This window comes from Chrysochloris asiatica, unplaced genomic scaffold (assembly GCF_000296735.1).
Source record: "Chrysochloris asiatica unplaced genomic scaffold, ChrAsi1.0 scaffold00007, whole genome shotgun sequence".
Lineage (NCBI taxonomy): Eukaryota > Metazoa > Chordata > Mammalia > Afrosoricida > Chrysochloridae > Chrysochloris > Chrysochloris asiatica.
The window spans coordinates 34,470,114-34,492,637 of record NW_006408525.1 but is presented as its reverse complement, the minus strand read 5'-3'; the positions used below and the strand labels follow the sequence as shown (position 1 = coordinate 34,492,637).

At 38.4% G+C, this 22,524-nt stretch overlaps 1 protein-coding gene across 1 annotated transcript in view; it reads right to left on the bottom strand.

The window, feature by feature from the left end:
• Window positions 1–22,524, bottom strand: part of TANC2 (tetratricopeptide repeat, ankyrin repeat and coiled-coil containing 2) — a 401,543-nt gene that overhangs the window by 56,357 nt on the left and 322,662 nt on the right. Inside the window, exon 13 of the mRNA XM_006833558.1 lies at window positions 4,493–4,601. Coding sequence (XP_006833621.1) covers window positions 4,493–4,601 — 109 coding nt within the window. The remainder of the gene's footprint in view (window positions 1–4,492; window positions 4,602–22,524) is intronic.

Genomic DNA, 22,524 nt, shown 5'->3' with positions numbered 1-22,524 from the left:
AGGGAGGAGCAGTTAATCTTACATTCCAGGAACAGAGGACCCTAGGACCATCAAGAGAGAAGCATGAGCTGAACGTGGGACCCAAACCAGAGAAGGGGAGACACCAGAGATGGAGGCAGAAGTGATGGCATGAAGAGATTGAGCAGCTGAAGACTCCAGACTCATAGAAAGAAAAATGCTGTGTGTGCTGGCAGTCAGGAAACTGGCTTCCAGAATGTGCCCCTTGGTTGTTTCAATGATTATATATCCCTGCGTGGTTTTTAGGGAAAAAAGAAAAGAAAAGAAGTCTGAAATATAGAGCTAGACTTTAATTTGGAGCTTTATTTATATCATGTACTTGCTCTGCTGATTTCTTCTGCATGGTGGGGTTGACCCTTTGTTCCCATGAAGTATGGGAGGAAAGGGTTTTGATTTGGTCAAACTAAACAAAGGTGAATAATAAATAAATAAATAAATAAATGTTGTCCAATTATCAGCTATGATGCAAAGGGAACTTTAAGTTCAGATAACTAGAAAAAGTGCCTATTCAGCATCTTTAACTATTGCTCTTTTTGTCAGAGATAAATGGTAAGGGAGTCCCTTCTTTATAATTAAATATGTTAGAATTTAAGTTTACCATGCTGTTTATCAGTTTGTACTAATTTTGAATACTTACAAAGAAAACAGAGCGCATGAAGGAACAAGGACAATGTCATTTTAGAATATTAGCTGGACTCAAGTATCTTAATATTGATGCTTATCCAATGGTTTCTTTTAGGAAAGTTATTTACAAATGTTATCACTAGTGAGCAACTTGTAGATAGTTAGCGGTCTCAAATGGATTATCTGGCCATTCCATGTGGCTGTGTTTGGTTATAGTAAAAGGATACTGGTAAACATAGGGAATGGTGCCTTCCACTGAAAGGGTGGGCAAATCCAGCCCTTTGTTTTTGTAAATCAAGTTTTACTGAAATACAGTTATAGCCGTTTACTTCGGAATTGTCTGTGCTGTTTTCAAGCTACAATAGCAGAGTTAGGATCAGAATCTGCACTTAAATCCATGCCCTTTGACTGATGTAAAAGCATATTTCTTATACCTTCCAGATGCCTTCTTTTCCTCACTGGCCAACAGTTGTGTTCTGGTGAGAATTGTTACTGGATTGACCAACCCAAATAACATTTTAGAAGCTACACTTAGGCACTCCCAAATCCTTTCAGTGACTAGACTCATCCCAATGAAACTCTCTACACTACAAATTACATTAACAATCTCTGGTCACAATTAACAAACATCTGTTTTCTTTTAAAAATCCAAATGTAAATTAGAGGATTGAAAAAGCATTATAAGTATGCAACACCATTACTCAGCAGGGAAATGTAAACGAAACCATAATAATATATTACTTCACACCCACTAGGATAGCTATAATCAAAAAGACAACAACAATGAGTGTTGGACAGGTTGGAACCCATATATATTGTTAGTGGGAATATAAAAAAGTGCAGCTGTTTTGGAAAATAGTCTGGCAGTTCCTCAAAATGTTAAACACAGAGTTACTATATAACCTAATAATTCTAACCCTGAGCACATATACCTAAGAGAAATGAAGACATGTCCACACAAAAACCTTTACACAAATGTTCATAGCAGCATTATTCACAAGAGTCAAGAAGCGAAAACAATCCAAATGTCCACCAATTGGTGAACGGATAAACAAAATGTGGCATAGCCACACAATGGGATGCATTATGTGGATCACCTGGAAAGCATTATGCTACACGAAAAAAGGTGAGATACACAAGACAACATATAATATGATTCTATTTATATGAAATATCCAGAAAAGTCAAATCTATAGTAACAGAAATTCGATTAGTGGTTGCCAGGGGATGGAGGAAGGATGGGCAGTGGCTTCAGATGGGCACTAGGTTTATTTTTGGGGTTATAGATGTGTACGAAAATTTGATTATGCTGATAGTTGCATAATTTGGCAGATATACTAAAAATCACTGCCTTATGTGCTTAAATATGTGAATTCTATAGCATGCAAATTAAATCTCCACAAAGCTGTTTAAAACAAAGACTTAAAAGGACTTTATTTGTTGTTATGTGCCGTGGAGTCGGTTCCGACTCATAGCGACCCTGTACAGGGTTTCTGAGGCTGTAAATCTTAACGGGAGCAGAAAACCTCATCTTTCTCCCGCAGAGCAGCTGGTAGTTTCGAACTGCTGACCTTGCAGTTCGCGGCCCGCTTTGTAACCACTACGCTACCAGAGCTCCTTAAAAAAGGACTTTATAGCCAGTCAAATATCCAGCGTTATGACTCTGATGGTTATGTAGATATCTAGTTAGGCCATGTTTCTCAGTGGTCTGGCAAATATTATGTAAATTATGTAATCATCTTCATTTTGTAATCTGATGTGAGCAACCAATCCATTGAAAGGTAGTTTCCTTGGGGGTGTGGCCTGTATCCAATATATATGGATGTTCTGGCAAAGCTTGTCCTCTCTCGATCCTGTGTCAATCCTGCATCTGATTTACCATCCTCTGAGCGCCAGACATGAGCCAGAATCCTGTTGTCTGATCCACAGATTTTGGGATTCACCAGTTCCCACAGCCCTCATGTGAGCCAGCAGCTTGCTGTCTGACCTGCTGATTTCAGGTTCATCAGTCCCTGTAACCACATGAGTCAGGAAATGCTCTAGCCTGATGCCTGATCCATGGATTTGGGACTTGCCAGCGTCTATAACTTCATGACCTATTTCCATAATAGAAAACTCTCTCTCTCTATATATAAATATATACACTTCGCTGGATTTGCTCGTCTAAAGACTCCGAGCTTAAGACACCAACTCTACTTTCTCAGGAATCCTCATAAAGTGCTGTAGGTTAGGAAGTAGACTGCAAACCACAAGGTTGAAGGCTCAAACCCATCAGCTGTTTCTCGGAAACTCTATACAAGGTTGCTATGAGTTGGAAATGACTCCACAGCATTTAACAACAATAACATATATAATTTTTTATGAACAAAGGTAAAGAATATTTAAACTTAACTGAAAAGAAATATATTTTGGATTGTTTGTTATTTTAGTCTCATGAAACTAGTTATAAGCATAAAGCCTATCTATCTCTTTATGGCCTTTATGCGATGGGGACCGAGAATTCTGGGAGTCTGAGAAGCCAAAGCTATCATCAGGGGGCACTCTACACTTTAAAGATCCTGTGTAACACAGCAGCAGGAAAACCACAGCCCAAGTCTTCATTCTTCAGTTTGCAGTCACTTATCACCAGTGTATTTATGGCCTGAATCACACATGGAGCCAGTCTTATCTCAGACAACCATGTTGTCTGCATCAACATAAGATAAAACTGTGCTAATGACAGGCGTGTATGGTTTAACTGCAGGTCTTCATGTAGTGGCTAAAGCTACACTTGGGCAAATGAAGCTTCATGTTATTTCCCTGTTATTATGGTGCTGATTCGACTGTGCAGCAAAGGCAGGCATCATTCTCATATCTGCATGTGATCCTAGGCAGATGGTGACACTAAAAGGTTAATATTGAAGTTATATTTTCCCATCTAAGTGAACGATAATGATCTTAGAGTTTGTGGAAGCAGCAGTGCACTTTTCAATGTGTTTAAAACTGGAATGAAACACAATGTCTGTTTTTCAGTCCCATTCTGTTCCCAATGGGTAAGGTCATTTTTGGTATAGTGATCTGTTAGACAAAACAATTATAATTCAAATAAGGGACTTGTCACTGTGTGGGTTTCAATTCTGTCCATCTAACAGGTTTTCCGGGCTGTGTGCTTACACACTGGGAAGGATTTAGTAGGCTTTTTGGAGCTGTCCTTAATGCTATCTTTCTTTGCACAGAGAGTTGTTTTATCTTTAAAAGTAACACTTGAGGAAATACTTATGCAAATAACTGTTTAAGATATCTGTACTTCCCAATTCTGAAGCAGGAAAAGAACTGGGATGAAATGGTTGGGCCCATATAGTTTGAAAATCACGTAATAAGAAACATTAAAACTATCACTAAAATAATTATAAGAAAATTGAGAGTTAACTGCTCTTAGTGATTTTTTTAGATACTATGGAAACTTGCAACCAACTGCGACAACATGACCATCCTCAAGAAATGGCAGTTTACACATGGTGTACACATACATATGAGGGGGCCTCAAAATGTTCATGGGAAAAAAGAACTTCAAAAACTGTTCCCACAAACTTCTTGAAGCACTCTTGCACGTGTATACACTTCTTATCTAAATGGGTAGACATGTACATTTCCTGGAAAGCCTAACCATCCCTTAAATTGAGAGATGGCAAATTTGGCCCTCTTTCTAAAGACTTGGGAAGGAATGAGTCATACTTTTTAGATGAATTAACTTTGCAGCAAAAAAAAGTAATTTCAGAAAGCAGAGATCATACTGAATGGCTTTACATACACAATGGTAAGAAAAATGTACTGGAGATGGAGAGTATAACCTTCCAATTTCTCTAATTACCTTAAAAATGTGTGCTTTGAGGATGTGATGTCCCAGTTCAATAGTCTGCTGTCGGTTTAGTTTTCCTTCTTGGCGGGAAAACCAGAAGGCAAGTAATGTGTGACCACTCCTAAAAACAGAAAGAAAAGAAATTCATTTTAGAGAGTCCAGCGCCACCACATCTGCTTTTGGTGGAGTATTGTTCATGTCAGTCACACTGCCAGCAAGTTTGTCTTATTTAACTAGTTTCTTCAGGAAGGCCATCTGCTACTGGGAAATAATGGATATTACAATATTCCTTGCTTTTATCAGTCCTTTACCCAAATGTGTGAATATCACTAAATGCCATTTTGAGTTGGCTTACACCCATCCCACACACAAATGACATTAAAAGGTTTACTTTTCCCCCTGTCTCTGTCAGTGTTTCTTATTTCACTCATGTTTTATGTCAGTGATCCCCAGGGTTTCATTCTGGGTTCCATTCTGTCCTCTCTGATACCTCCATCATCACCTATGTCCTGACAATGCTTGTCTTTTTCTCCACCTAGACATTTCTTCTCAGTCTCACGCCAGTATGTATCCAACTTGTTGTTAGTGCTATTGAGTCAGTTCTGACTCATAGTGACCTTATATAGGGTTTCTGAGGCTATAAATCTTTGCAGGAGCAGAAAGCCCTGTTTTTCTCCTGATTAGCGTCAACTAGGCTTCTCCCCTTTTACCCTCACCGTAGGAGATGAATACTTTCTCCTTGGTGTCACCATCATAGACAATCACATAGTTTCCTCCACTACTGTTAAAGATTCCTGATGGCATGCATTCCCCTCTATCTTCCTCAATCTGTTTATGAAGGAGAAAATCTTTTCCTGCCTCTAGATGTCTTATCTGCCTATGATGCCCAGAATTGCTGTGGCCCACTTGCATACAGTCATATGGTTAGCTGGCCTAAGAACAAAGCCAATAGGAGAGCTAAACCAAGAGAACTGTTGGTAAGTAGAGCTTGTTTTCCAATTGTACAGCACCTGAAGCCATCCTAACTTTGGACTTATTGTTATACGAAGCAATACATCTTTATTGTCTAATCCATTTGAGTTGTTTCTTCTAGTTCAAACCATCCTAATGATAAACTCCTTGAATTGTGAATGTGGTATATACACACACACCTATGTATATATATACACACACACATATATTTCTATGTGTATGATATATGTAAGTGCATGTGTCTATGTATTTCTAGTTACATTTATGACAGAAATCCTCAATTACATGTATTCCCTATGAAGCCTAAACAATATATTGTACATAAAAATGCTTAACAAATTTTGGGGGAGAGATATTGGGAATTAAAGAAAAGACATTGGGTCACCTTTGGAATATATTTCCCTATCATATTTTCTATTACCTCTAAAAACACTAGGAGAGTGTGTATTAGAGTTCTTTATGCGGCTCGTTAACACAATTCTACTCCCATCACTTGGAATATCATAGGAGGAGGAAGGGAAACGATAATTTCAGTTTTAAGTCTAATGAATTAATCAAACAGAAGGAAATATTTGTTGGTTACGCTTCCTTGAAAAGAGACCCAATATAATGGACAATTGGAGTCCTGGTGTGGTGCTGCAGGTTAATGTGCTGGACTACAAGGTCTGTTTGACTGAAAGCTTGGCAGTTCAAGCTCACTAGCTGCTCCTTGGAAACCCTACGTAGGGTTGCTATGAGTGAGAATTGCATTGAGGACACTTAGCAACAATAATACTGGAAATTTTTCTTTCCTGTTAAAACACTGGTTACCTTGACATTTGAAGATAATGCACAGTGAATTTTGAAAAAGAAGTAAGCTCTTTATTTCTTCTTCAATTTTTATATGTAAGTTTCAGTGAAGAGCCTGGAAAACAGGAGGCAGGATAGCTCCCATCTTACAAAAAAATCACCTCAAAGAGATTACATTCCCAAAATATTTTTAAATGACATTCTACCATTTGTTTTCCTTGGTCTCTGAGAATTTCTGAATTTCAGTGGGTCAGGGTAAACTTGCTCTCAAAGTGCACAGATGTTAAAGCAAATGGAAGAAATGAGGAAAAGAGCTCAACAGAAAACTTCAAAGGGAGCTCAAGAAGACAAAGTGTTATAATGAAACATACAAAAACCCAGAGTTAGAAAAACATAAAGAAAGAATTTGTTTAACATTTCTCAAACTGAAAGAAATACAAAAATCATTCAAATCTCAACTTATAATACTGAATGATTCCATGGGCAAAATATTGAATGATGTAGAAAGCAACAAGAGAAGATGAAAGAAAGGTATACAAAGTCACTGTGCCAAAAAGAAATGGCTGATGTTCAACAATTTCAAGAGGTTATCACATGATCATGAACCAATGATACTGAAGGAAGAAGTCTAAGTTATACTAAAGGCATTAGTGAATAACAAGGCTTCAGGAATTGACAGAATACAAACTGAATTCTTTCTATAAACCAGTATAGTGTTGAAGGCACTCATTCATCTATTCCAAGAAATTTTAAAGACAGCTACCAGGTCAACTGATTGTAAGAGCTCCATATTTGTGCCCATTCCAAAGAGAGATTACCTAACTGAATGCAGGTATCATCAAACAATACCATTAATATCACATAAAAGTAAAATTTTGCTAAAGATGACTTAAAAAAATGGCTAAAACAGTACACTTACAGGGTACTGCCAGAAACTGAAATTGGATTTAGAAAAGGATGTGGAAAATTAGGGATATCACTGTTGAAGTCACACGGATCGTGGCTGAAAGAGAATTACAGAAAGATGTTTACTTATGTTTCATTGACTGCAAAGGCTTTTGACTGTGTGGATCATGACAAGCTACAGATAACATTGTGAAGAATGGGTATTCTAAAATACTTGTTTGTGCTCATGAGGAACCTATATATAGACCACGAGACAGCCATTTGAACAGAACAAGGGGATACTGAATGATTTTAAATCAAGAAAAGGTGTGTGCCAGTGTTGTATTCTTTTACCATACTTGTTCAATCTGAATGCTGAGCAAATAATCCAAGATGCTGGATTATATGAAGAAGAATGTGATATCAGGATTGGAGGAAGACTCATTAACAACCTGCAATATGCTGATGATATCACTTTGCTTGCTAAAAGCAAAGAGGGCTTATAATACTTATTGATGATGATCAAAGACTATATACTTCAGTATTGCATCTGAATGTAAAGAAAATAAAAATCTTCACAACTGGGCCAATAAATAACATCATGATAAATGGAGAAAAAATGCAAGTTGTCAAAGACTTCATTTTGCTTTTATCCACAATCAACACTCATGGAAGCAGCAGCCAAGAAATCAAATGATGTACTGCATTAGGCAAATCTGATGTAAAAAGTCTCTTTAAAGTGTTCAATAGCAAAGATATTAGTTTGAAGACTAAGGTATGCCTGACCCAACCCATAGTATTTTCAATAACTTCATATGCATGTGAAAGTTGGAAAATGAATAAGACCAACCATAGAAGAAGTGATGCACCTGAGTTATGGTGTTGGAGAAGACTATTAAAAATACCATGGACTGCCAGGAGAACAAAGAAATCTGTGTTGTGAGAAGTACAGCCAGAATGTTCCTTAGAAGCCAGGATAAGACTGCATCTATCATATTTTGGACTTGTTAACAGGAGGGACCAATCCCTGGAGATGGTCATTATGCTCGGTAAAGTACAGGGTCAGTGTAAAAGAGGAAAACCACCAATGAAATGGAATGGTATAGTGGCAGCAGCCAATGAGCTCAAGTGTAACATCAATTGTGAATAAAGACTTTTAATTGTGTGGATATGAGTTGTGCATACGAATTGGAACCCCCTCGATGGCACCTAACAACAACACAAGGGTACCTTGCTTGAATGGATAAGTTAAACCCTAATGGAAAGGAATTTACTTAATTGGGAGACTGTTTCACACAAATGTAACCAGCATAGAATTATCAGTATTTTACGAAAATCCAAGATTAAGGTTATTTAATGTTCCCCAAATCTGAAAATTAACCCTAAACTTTTACTTCTCCCTTGAAAGCTCAATTTAGTTGATAGGCTATTTTAACAAAGAATAAGAAGCAACAAGATAATGAGATTTATAAAGTGTCCTATTCTCTAGTTTTCATATTCCTATCTAGTTACTAACAAGAAAATTATTGCAGCCTCCCTGGTTTGCTGAATGATTAATTCCAGTAATTCATTCATGGCTGTACAACAGTGACTAGAATTCTTGAGGACAGACCTCTGGATCCACTGCCCATCTGTTAGGACATTAATGAGAATCCATGCCTACTACTTACTAGGATTAAAGTCAAAAGTTCATGTCTGACAAGGAAATGACTTTTCAGTTACAGAATTGCCTTTGCCATTGTACTTTATTTTACTACCATGACTGAGAAATCTTGGTGTGTGCATTTCTCTGCTATGCATTTTAGCCTTAGCTCTAGATGACAGTACTTGTTTTTCCTATTGTTGATCAGGCACAGAGGAGAAACAGCAAGCAATCTGGGTCTAGGACAAGATAAAGGTGACAAATGCAATTCATTTTTTCTTCTTGCATACGTGCATATTGCATTATTCATTAAGAATGGTTCTGATCTGTTCAGTGGACTCTGAAAGCTTACTGTGTTTAGGACATCAAGGTATCAGCAATTTCCAGTATATGCTGGCATTTCCACTTGTACCCTACTGATGAGATAAAATATGGTGCCACTGGTTAACCAGGAGTCTGAATATGTTAGACTACACTTGTCTATATTTGTTTTTCTCGATCATTTGCTCACTCCTGAACTTCATTCATTTGGACTCCTATGATCACCATTCTTTAAGAGCCAATGGCCTCTTAGTTGACAAATGGGGCGGTTTTTCTTAGCCTTTGATCTTTTATCTTTCTTTCCTTCAGCAATCCAATTATCTACACTGCAGAAGCCTGACCAAAATTCTGTTCAAAATTGTTGACTTGCTTCATAAGCTTCATATTTCCTCTAGTACATAATCTAAACTCCTAAGCATGGTATTCAATGATTCTCTATAATTTGTTCCTCGCTGCTTTTGTCTTTGTCACCTTACCTTGTACTTTATATTTTAGACAAGAGTAAATTATTTGTAGGGTTTTAAACATGATTTCTCTCTGCCTGGAATTCTTATTCCCTCTTACTTCATCAGGCAAATCTCATTCTTCAAGTTTCAGTTCACACCATTTCCTTTGTGATACTTTCCTTGTCTTCCAGACAGACTCAGAGTTTCTTTTCTTTAGGTTCCTACTGTACAGGTACATGACTGTGACAGTTATGTTTTGTCTCAACTTGGCTGGGCCTCGATTCCCAGTGGTTTGGCAGTTAAGGTGAGTAATCCCCCATGATGGACTCTAATATAATGAAATCATTCCATGAAGAGATCTGATGTGCTTAGTCCTGATCTGATGTAATTAACCTATGTATTGTAAATCCCCATTTCTATGATGTTGATAACATCATACTTAGAGAAAAGTTGAGGTTCAATGAAAAAAAGAAAGACCCCCAATGAGATGGAATTACACGGTAGCAGCAGTAATGGACTAAAACACAGCAACAATGAGCTCCAACAGGTGTGATGATGGCACAGGACAGCAGAGTGTTTTGTTCTGTTGTGCATAGGGTCATTATAAATCAGAACTGACTTGGCACTTAGAAAAACTAACAATGATGCTAATGAAGTTAGATACAATCTACAGAGTTAGACTGTATCTTGAGTCAGTATCTTCTGAGATATAAAAGAGATTAAGCAGGCAAGCAGAGCTCAGAGGGACCTACTACCACCAAGAAAGAAGAGCCAGAAAAGGAGTTCATCTTTTGGACCTAGGATCCCTGCACTGTGAAGCTCCTAGATCCAGGAAAAGATTGATACCAAGACACATCTCTAAGGAATGCTGGGTCTACAGATGCTGAAAGGAGACGAGGACCTTTCTGCAGAACCAGTGCACTGAATTTGAATTTCTAGCCTTCCAAACTGTTCCCCAGAGCTGACAAAGAGAGCAAACCTTCCCTTAGAGCCAGCACTCTGAATTGGGACTTCTAGACTCCTAAACTGTGAGAGAAATGTTGAGCCAGTCACTTGTGGTATTTCTGCTATAGCACCACTAGGTAACTAAGACAATGTCTCTATACCTAATACAGGACATTCTAATTGTTTTGTTTGCTATCAGTCTGTCCATCAGATTGTAAATTTGAGGATAGAAGCCATTTTTTTTTTAAACAGATGTACTTCTAGAGAACAGAAGTACATTTCTGTAGAATGACTGAATAAGCAATACCTTACAATTGTATACTAGCTTATGGTTTAAAAAATAGTCTAGTATTTCTTGGTTGTTGTTGGTTAAGTGCCGTCAAGTCGTTTCTGACTTGTAGCCACCTGGTATAGGTTCCCAAGGAGTGGCTGGTGGGTTTGAACCAATGGCCAGTAGTCCAGTGTTTACCTTATTTCTTTAGAGTTTCACAAAAACCCTATATGATAAGCATAACATTAAAAATTACTTCTAATCTTTTGATGGAGAATCGACTGAGACGCAGAAAAGCTAAGGAACAGATGCAAGCTCATATGGTTAGGAAGCACAAGAGCTGGGATGAAAACCTAGGAAACCTAGGTTCTACTAAAACCTACCACTACCACACTAAGAGGTCTGGGAGAATAGTGGTTGAGTCAGGCAGCAAATCTCAAGGTCAGCAGTTCCAAACTACCAACAGTTCTGTGAGAAAAAGATGAGGCTTTCTGCTCCCATAAAGATTTACAGACTTGGAAACTCTATATAGGGTCAATATGAGTCAGAACCGACTCCATGGCACACCACCACCACCACCACACTGACAAGATTAGCAACTTGATTTTCTTTTCTGAGTACATGTGTGAAAAAGTCCACCAATATAAAGAACATATTAATTTGTACAGTACAAACTCTGAATTAACATAATTAACATCAGTAATTGTCCATTTTGATATCTTTGATTAACATTTTGGACGAGAGTAGCTAAAAAACAGAGCGCTAGTCACTGTGAGATAATTTGAGGTATGACTGAACACAAGTAGGGTTTTCCCTCTACAATTAAAAAAACGATGATCATCAAAATCAACTTTAATGTGGGCTCAGATGTGGTTTTAAAGACCATGGGAAGAGGGGAAGTGGAATTATTTTCACATAGCTATATAATGAGATAAGCTTGCGGTTCTGAGTTACTCTGCAGATTTCCCTGTCTACATTCACAATGATCCTTCTTCATCTCTGAAATAAAGTCAAATAGACATATATTCAAATTCTAGTTCTGCCACTTACAAGCTTTGAGAAAAGATAGAGAAGGTGGTGTCCAGAATAACATAGGGTAGGTTCCACTTGCCTTCTCATCTGCAGTTATCAACAGCCCCTCTATATGGATCATAGTGATATACACCTTTGGACAACTATGGATTACAAGGCAGTAAGAAGCTCACCTCAGATATGATCACCTTATACCTTAGGAGTTCAAAGCTTTCGAGTCTTTTAGAGAAAAAACTCTAATGTAAAATCCACTTCCTCTGTTTAACAGTTTAAAAGTTGGATGGTTGTTTTACACAAAATATTCAATGGCACTATTGGTTTTTCTAGTCAAATAGTTCTAGCTTGAATGTTTGCTTTATCATTATAGTTATAGACACTGATGTGTTGTAATAAAAACTTTATTAGCTCTTGTGATGACTAACTTGATATATAACACATCAAAGTTTCAGAGAAACAGCACTTAAGTGTTTTGAAAGTCTTTCGAGTGATGATTAGAGATAGTAGTGGTATAGTTACAACCAGCTGACAAGAAATTACTTATAATCAAAAGTCCACTTTATTTATATTATACACACTTGGTTCAAAATATTGTGTGCTTCTATGGAATTGATATTATAGAGGTGAATGTGAAAAATTATTTAGAAACATCTTATGTTGTGCTCCAGGATCAGTACTGGACTGTGAATCACAAGGTTGGCAGTTCAAACCCACCAGCTGCTCCTCGGAAACCCTATACAGGGCTGTTACAAATCAGAACTGACTTGATGGTCCTTAACAATAATAATGAGATTAAAATTATGAGGTAAAAAGGTTTGTGCTCCCCTTACAGTCAAGAGTAGCTGGGAAGTAGCTGTCTGATATATATTTAAGTGGAGGCATTTGGATTTCTGGTTAATGGAATATGGGAGAAATGACAGTCATCACTTCAGATCTGGCTCCTAATATCTTGCACCTCTTACTCTGTCTATTTCATTTGCCAGCTTATGTCATCAAACAAGTACCCTTGGAACCTGTGTTTGTTAAAGATGGCAGGTAGAATGGCTCCCTGAAAGATTTTGAGATTTCTTCAAAATGATATGGTCCCTTCGAATTTTATGTAAGAAATAAATTTTTATCGTGATAAATCACTGAAGTTGTATGATTTGTTTATCAGTTAGCATTACCTTACGTTAAATAAAACGATCAGTTATTTTTTCAAGGATTGCTAATGGATAGAGAAAGAGTAGAAGGAAGGATTGAGGAAGTGCTTATTTTAATGTTAATAGAAATACGTAGAAAGTAAAATGTATTTTTCTCATGAATTGTTGGTGTTGCTGTTAGGTGGTGTCCATTTCACTCTGACTCATAGGGACTCTATGCACAACAAAATGAAACACTGCCTGGTCCCGTGCCATTCTCATGACTATTGCTATACTTGAGTTCATTGGTGCTGCCACTATGCCAATCCATCTTGTTGGGGGTCTTCCTATTTTTCACTGACGCTTCAGTCTACCAAGCATTACGACCTTCTCCAGAGACTGGTCCCTCCTAAAAACATGTCTGAAGTATGAGACACGAAGTCTTGCTGTCCTAGCTTCTAAGAAGCATTCTGGCTGTACTTCTTCCAACACACACTTATTTGTTCTTCTTGCAATTCATGGTACTTTTAAGTATTTTTTCTAACACTATAATTCAAATGCATCAATTCTTCTACAGTCTTGCTTATTCATTGTGCAACTTTCACATGCATATGAGGATTCTGAAAATACCATGGTTTGGGTCAGATACACATTAGTCCTTAAACTGATAACTTTGCTTCTAAACACTTTTAAAGAGGTCTTTTGCAGCAGATTTGCCCAATGCAATATGATATTTGATTTTTTGACTGCTGTTTCATGAGTTTTGACAGTGGATCCTAGCAAAATGAAGTCTGACAATTTCAATCTTTTCTCCACTTATCATGATGTTATTTATTGGTCCAGTGGTGAAGATTTTTAAATACATTGAGGTGCAATTCATATGGAAGACCATAGTCTTGGATCTTCAACAGTATTTCAAGTTCTCTTCATCAGTATTTTAAAGGCCTCCTCGCTTCCAGCAAGCAAGGATGTATCAGCGTCATACTGCTAGTTGTTTATGTATCTTCCTCCAATCCCAATACCACCTTTTTCATATAAGCCAGTTTCTTGGATTATTTGCTTAGCATACAGATTGGACAAGCATGGTGAAAGGTGCACACCTTTCCTGATTTTAAACCATTCAGTATCCCCTGATTATAGTCGAAGGACTGCCTCTTGGTCTATGCACAGGTTCCTCATGAGCACAATTAAGTGTTCTGGAATACCCATTATTCACAGTGTTATCCATCGTTTGTAATGATCCACACAGTTGAAAGCTCTGCATAATCAATAAAGCACAAGTCTGATATTCTCTACTTTCAGCCAAGATCTACCTGACATCTGTAATGATAGTCCCAGTTTCATAACTACTTTTGAATTTGGCTTGAATTTCTGGTAGCTCTCTGTTGATGTATTGCTGTTGTTGTTGTTGGGTGCCATCGAGTCGGAACTGACTCATAGTGACCCCATGCACAGCAGAACGAAGCAATGTCTGATCCTGGGCCAACTCACTACCGCTGCCACACTTGACGCCATCAATGATGCCACCTGGCTGATCCATCTCGTTGGGGGTCTTCCTCTTTTTCTCTGACCCTCCATCTTACCCAGCATGACATCCTTCTCCAGCGACTGTTCTCTCCTGACAATATGTCCAAAGTATGAGAGATGAAGCTTAGCCATCCTGGCCTCCAAGGAGTACTCTGGCTGCACTTCTTCCAAAACAGATCTATTGGTTCTTTTGGCAGTCCATGGCACTTTTAGTATTCTCCTCCAACACCACAATTCAAAGGCATCAATTCTTCTACGATCTTCCTTATTCACTGTGCAGCTTTCGCATCCATATGAGGTTACTGAAAATACCATGGCTTGGGTCAGGCGCACCTTAGTCCTCAAGGTGACCTCTTTGCTCTTCAACACTTTAAAAAGTTCCTGCGCAGCAGATTTGCCTAATGTAATACGTCATCTGACCTCTTGACCGCTGCTTCTGCGAGTGTTGATAGTTGATCCAAGATGTATTACTGCAACCATATTTGAATCATCTTCAGCAAAACATTACTTGCATGTGCTACTAATGGTATTGTTTGATGGTTTCCACATTCTGTTGGGTTACCTCTCTTTGGAATAGACACAGATATGGATCTCTTCCAATTGGCTGGCCAGGTAACTGTCTTCCAAATTTCTTGGCACAGATGTGTGAGAGCCCCCAGTGCTTCATCAATTTTTTGAAGATTTCAATTTGTACTTCACTGACTCTTAGAGTTTTGTTTTTCACCAATGCCTTTAGTGCAGCTTGGACTTCTTTCTTTGGTACCATTGATTGATTATAGGCTACCTTTTGAAATGGTTGAACCCATTACTCTATGCATAGCTTCCATCTTCTTCTGATGATTTCGATGTCATTCAATTTTTGCCCATAGAATCCTTCAACATTGCAAGTCAAGGTTTTTGTTCTTCCCTTTTGGTTTTCTAACTTCAGGTCTTTGCACATTTTATTATAATATTTGACTTTGTCTTCTTAAACTGTCCTTTGCAATTTTCTGTTCAACTCTTTTACTTCCAGTGACTTTAGCATTTCTGTGCTGGAGAGCAAGATTCAGAGTCTCTTCTGACATCCAATTTGGCCTTTTCTTTTTTAAAAAAATGACCTTTTGGTTTCTTCTTTTATGATGTTTTAGATATCATCCCACAATTCTTTTGGTCTTTGATTAGTGTCTAATGCATCATATTTGTTCTTGAGATGGTGTTTAAATTGACATGGGATATATTCAAGGCCATATTTTGGCTCTTGTGGACTTGTTTTAATTTTTCAGCTTCAGCCTGAACTTGCATAGGAACAACTGATGTTCTGTCCCAGAGTCTACCCTTGACTGGCCTTATTTTGGATGATAATGAGTTTTCCCACTGTCTCTTCCCACAGATGTAGTCAATTTGATTTCTGCATATTCCATCTGGTGGGTCAATGAATATACTTATCGTTTATGATGTTTAAAAAAGGTATTTGCAATGAGTTAAGTCATTGGTCTTGCAAAATTCTATCATTCAATCTCCATCATAATTTCTATCACCAAAGCCATATTTCCCAACAACTAATCCCTCCTCTGTTATCAACCTTCACATTCCAATCATCAGTAATTATCAGTATATCTTGATAGTATGTTTGATAATTTCAGACTGAAGAACTTGGTAGAACTCAATTTTATCATCACTTGCTTTGGTGGCTGGGGCTAAATTTGACTAATAGTGGTAGTCACTGGCATTTCTTTTAGATGTATGGATATTATTCTATTATAGACAGAATTATACTTCAAGACAGCATTCCTTCTTATGACGAATGTGACGCCATTCCTCTTGAATTTGCTATTCCTGGCATAGTAAACCATATGATTGTCAGATTCAAAATGGTCAAAAACGGTCCATCTGAGCTCACTAATGCCTGTGATATCAGTATTTATGTGTACCATTTCATTTTTGATAATACCTAATTTTCTTAGATTCATACTTCATACATTTTATGATTACTAATGGATGTTTGCAGCTATTTCTCATTTTGATTTGTGCCCCAGCAGCAAATGAAGGTCCCGAACTACTTCATTTGCATCATCATGGTCAATTCTACTTTGAGGAGGCAGTTCTTCCTTAGTTGTATTTTGAGTGCCTTCCAACCTGAGGGGCTCATCTTCTGGCACGCTAACTTGACAATATTCTGGTCCTATTTATAATGTTTTCATTTTTTGCCAGTATATCTAAGAGTATTTTACTGCTATTCATAAGATTTTCAGTGGTAGTCTGCCTTTCCTTCTTCCTAGTCTGTGTTAATCTGGAAGTTCTGCTGAAACCTGTCCACCATGGATGTTTCTGCTGATATTTAAATACTGGTGGCATAGCTTACATCATTCACAGCAACACATGAGCCACCACAGAATGACAAACTGACAGAAGATATTTTTCTCATAAATTATGTATCCAAAAATAAAATGAAATTATACCTAACCATAAGATTGTTGAAACAGATTCCATGAGAACAGAGGAACTGTTCTTTTTCTTTGTGACAGTAATAGGTCATTGTCTATCCTACTTTACCCAATATAAAAGGTTCTCTATTAGTAAAAAAAAATCCTGGTGTGGCACTGTACTATAAGCACTGGACAACTAACCAAAAGGTTAGCAGTTCATATCCACTAGTTGCTCCTTGTAAACCCTATACAGGATCACTGTAAATCGGGACCCACTCAACGGCACATGATAATACCACCAACTATTAAAAACTGTTGCTCATCCTCAGTCCATATGAAATAACTTAAAGTTAACAAGACAGCTAATTAAAAAGGATTCTAAGATGTGGCACCATCCACAGATTTCCTTCCACAGCCTACCAAAAATTAAGTATCTCCTTAAAAGCTCTCCACAAAGATGGCTTAAGTGGGTGTTTCCCTTGCACTACTAGAGGTCTTCAAGGAGCTCTGGTAGTGTAGTGGTTACGAATCGGGCTGTGAACCTCAAAGTCAGCAGTTCGAAACTACCAGCTGTTACGCATGAGAAAGATGAGGCTTTCTGCTCCCGTAAAGATTTACAGCCTTGGAAACCCTGCACAGGGTCGCTATGAGTCGGAACCGACTCCATGGCACATACCCACCACCACCACTAGAGGTGTTTGTACTTGCAGAAAAGTAATGAGTAGGCGAAGCCCATAAAGTGATATTTTCATTAAGGTTAATTTCTCTGGGGAATTCAAACAATGAATATCATCAGGTAATCATTGGTTAGGCCATGAAGGAACTGTCAGTACTGTTGCCAGTAGTCCCCTTGCCTCTGCTTCATTTCCTGCCAGTTGTAACTGGACGAAAGTGACTCCTGGCTAGGCTGTTAGTAATTTTTGTAGCTTCTGAGCCTAGGATAAAGAGCAGTATGGAAACTACAAAGACACTGGTTCCTAAAAATTCACAAAGACTTCTTGTGGTTAGCTCTCTCAGTTTCTATGTCTGGGAAGGAAGGGATTTTAAATTGCTACTATGGTAGCCACGTTTCCCTATCTCTTCATTCTTTGGTAGATTATTTACCTCACTTGTATTTGAAATCTTTTATATGACCATTCAACTGTATCTACAAACCTGGTCAACTCTTTCTTTCTCTTCAGTGCTAAATTTTTGGGAAGTATAGTCTATGTTGGGAGTGGCAGCGAGATCTTGGAGCGGCCGAGATCTTGGAGCGGCAGCATTCAGAGTCCTGGTGTGGTGCTGTGGGTTAATGTGCCAGACTCCAAGGCCGTTTTAACTGCAAGGAGCAGGAAGCCTCATCTCTTTCAAGGAGGGCCTGGTGGATTCGAGCTGCTGACAGCGGGGTTCACAGCCAGATTCTTAACCACTATACTACCAGGCCTTGCACCTTCAAGATGGCGGATTGGGTAGATGTGCAGTGAGGAGATCCGTCAACAACAACATGGAGTATCAGGCCAAGAGGGCTCCCGAGATGGTGTTGGAACTCTGAAACAAATATAAAGGTATGTTCGGAGGATCGGAGGGTTTATAGCTGGGGAATTTGCAGAAGAATCCAGAAGTCCGTTGTTTCTAGATCAAGACACTCAGTTGTTTCCGGAGCCGCCATCTTGGGACAGAATATCTTGATTGTATCAGGATTAATAGTATCAGGAGAGAACATCTTGATTGTATCTTGATTATATCAGGATTGTCTCAAGATGGACATTGAAATTTAAAGTGACAGTATTGACATAAAACCAAATGGCCACCACTCGTCTGTCTGTCGTGCTGTGGTGGTTTGAGTTGCTGTGATTCTGAGGGCTCTGCCACCGGTATTTTAAATAACCAGCAGGGTCACCCATGGTGGACAGGTTTCAGATGAGCTTCCAGACAAAGACAGACTAAGAAGAAAGAATGAAAAGCTACTTCCGAATCGCTAGTCACTGAAAACTCTATGAATAGCAGAGAAACACTGTCAGATACAGGACCGGAAAGTGGGAAGGCACTCAGAATGTGACTGGGGAAAAAAAATGCCTCCTCAAAGTAGAGTTGACCATGATGATGTGAATAGAGTTAAGCTCGGGGGAGAAGAGCGCACATAACCTTCATTTGCTGATGGGCCACAACTTAAAATGAAGAGAAACAGCTGTAAACATCCATTGAAAATCGGAACATGGAATGTACGAAGTATGAATCTGGGAAGAAGTGCAGCCAGAGTGCTCCTTGGAGGCCAAGATGGCTAAACATCGTCTCTCATACTTTGGACATATTGTCAGGAGGGAACAGTCCCTGGAGAAGGATATCATGCTGGGTAAAATGGAGGGTCAGAGAAAGAGAGGAAGACCCCCAACGAGATGGATCAGCCAGGTGGCATCATTGATGGCGTCAAGTGTGGCAGCGGTAGCGAGGTTGGCCCAGGATAGGACATTGTTTCGTTCTGCTATGCATGGGGTCGCTATGAGTCGGTTCTGACTCGATGGCACCTGACAACAACAATAGTCTATGCTGCTGTTGTTAAGTGCTGTTGAGTCAGTACCGACTCACAGCGACCCTGTATAGGGTTTCTGAGGAGTGGCTGGTGAGCTTGAACCACTGACCTTAAGGTTCAAACCGACCTTGTAACCTACAGTGCCACACCAGGACTCTGCCATGTTGGTTTAGTGGTCTTCAATTTTTCATTTCATATTTATTGTTTAACTTAAGGAAATCTGATTTCTGCTATCAACTATTCTACTCAAAATAATCTCCTAATTTTTACCTTTTTGTAGTACAAAAACTGCCTTCTCTTTTGACATTACTTCCTCTTGTTTTCCCTGCTAATTTGAATACCACCCTTTAAAATGATAATTAGCTCATCATTCTATTCAAGCATTCAAATATAACTGTTCTGTCTTCATGAGTCTAAACTTTCTGCTTTATACTCTTACCTTGGGTGATATTATTTAGTTCCATGTTACTTGCCAATAGGAGTCCTGGTGTGGCGCTGTGGATTAATGCACCAGACTGCAAAGCCATTTGAACTGCAAGGTCGGCATTTCAAGCTCACCCAGCTGCTCCTCAGAAACCCTATACAGGGTTGTTACGGGTTGGAATCAACAGCACTCAACAACAACAACAACAACTTGCTAATAACTCCCAATTTGATAATAAGCTTGTCTTAAATTATTTTTAGTTCTTGTTCTCTAATATCACATTTCTAAATATAAACTGCTCATCTTTTCATGAAGTATGAACATGTCCAAAATCAGAACTCCCCACAAATCTACTTTTTTCCTCCCTTTACTCATGTCCTCATACTTCCTCCATTTAGAACATCCTGTGTTGGTTACTAAGATCACTATTCTCCATCATTTAAAATAAACTTTGGAGTCATTTTTAATCCCTTTTCCCATTACACACACACACACAGCCCATGTGCTTTAATGTCTCTCTCACTTCTACCCTTGTTTGCTACGCTTATATTTTAGGTCTGAGTATTTATCAACTGAATTATTGTTAGAAGCCTCATAACTACTATTCCAACCCACAGTGCCTCCTTTTCTTCAACCCATCTTCCATGTGCTACTTCAAAGTGTGGGGCCAGGATTGGAGGAAGATTCATTAACAACTTGCAATATGCAGATAATACAACCTTGCTTGCTCAAAGTGAGGAGGACTTAAAATACTTCCTGATGAAGCTCAAAGACCACAACCTTCAATATGGGTTGTACTTCAATTTAAAATAAACAAAAATCCTCACAACTGAACCAATAAATAACATCATGATAAACGGATAAAAGACTGGAAGTTGTCAAAGACTTTATTTTGCTTGGATCCACTATCAACACTTATGGAAGCAACAGTCAAGAAATCAAATGACATATTACATTAGCCAATTAAAGTGTTCAAGAGCAAAGATGTTAGTTTGAGGAGTAAGGTGTGCATGACCCAAGCCAGGGTGTTTTTAAATAGTCTTATATGCATGTGAAAGTTGGACAGTGTATAAGGAACACTGTAGAAGAATTGATGGATTTGACTTAGGATGTTGGAGAGAAATATTAAAAGTACCATGGACTGCCAGTAGAACAAACAAATGTGTTGGAAGAAGTACAGCCAGAATACTCCTTAGAAGCCAGGATGGTGAGACTTTGTCTCTCATACTTTGGACATGTTATCAGGAGGGACCAGTTCCTGGAGGAGAACATCATGCTTGGAAAAGTGGAGGATCAGCATAAAAGAGGAAGACGCCCAATGAGACAGACTGACAACAGTGGCCGCAGCAATGGACTCAAGCATAACAGTTGTGAGGATGGTGCAGGACCGGGCACTGTTTCGTTCTGTTGTGCATAAGGTTGCTATGAATCAGAATGGACTCAATAGCACCTAACAACAACTTTAAAGAGTTATCTTTCACATCATTAGATTTATCCAATCATTGTCTCTTCCTGCTCAAAAAAGTAGCTACAGAATAAAAGGCAAAGTCAAACAGAGCATTCAGTGTTTTACTCCCCCTAGTAATACCTTCTCTCACTCTCTTTTTTTTTTTTTCTGACAATGCATGTTATTCTGTAATCATAGCTGTTCACTGTTCCCCAAAGGCACTTCACTTTAGAGTCTTCCTTGCTTTTGCTCCTACAGTATATTTTCTCCTCTGTCTAAAGTGTTCTCATTCCTTTGGTATTTAATGGAAACCAACTCATTATTCATAACTGAAATATTCATTGTTTCTTGTAAAGTATTCCCTTCTTATCTAGGTTCCTATGGTACTACTGTTGGTTGCTTATTTATTTAACTTCACTTAGATGATAATGGCTTTAATGTCAGGAGGTGTTCTATGTTCCTCTACTTCCTAACACAGTCCTTGGTATTCAATCAATGTTTCACAAATGAGTAAATGTTAAGTAGATGGTTATGAGGAAGAGAACAGACAAGATTCCCAGATCTACTTTCCAATTTGCTAATCAACTTGGTGTGGAATTGGCAGGTGCCTCTGTTATCACTGTTAAGTCCATGAAATATGACTCAAATGCTAGACTGACAATCCTGATCCTTTTCACCTCTCTTCTTAATTCTGTCTACAGTTAAACTTGGGCGGTTGCTGCCTTAAAATCTGCTTGTTGCTATCACTTCTGAACAAATGACAGTAACATGTCTTTGTAAAATATTTCCTTCTAGTTTATCCCAGTAACTATTTTGAGATGCACTTGTCATGGCCTTCTCATGCAAACCTGAGTACAAAATACAGCTCTAGTACCTTGTTCTGCTGTTTCATATTCAACATGGTAAAGAAAGAACCTGATAAAAGCAGGATCTAAGTAGTAGACTATAAGCAAAGTATGCCCAAGTCATACTTCTGTAGAAATAGGTATGATAGCATTATTTCTTTATAAATGTAGAATATGAATAGTCACTTGCTTTGTCTCACAGCTTCCTACTGTTCTTCTGCTCTGTTAATGTATCACTGGCCCTTGGAAAATGGACATCTCTATTTCTGACCCTGCTTGCTGAAAGTGAAGAGGACTTGAAACATTTTTTATGAAGATCAAAGAGCACAGCCTTCAATATGGATTACAACTCAATGTCAAGAAAACAAAAATCCTCACCACTGGACCAATAAACAACATTCTTATCAAGGGAGAAAAGACTGAAGTTGTCAAGGACTTCATTCTTCTTGGATCAACTATCAACACT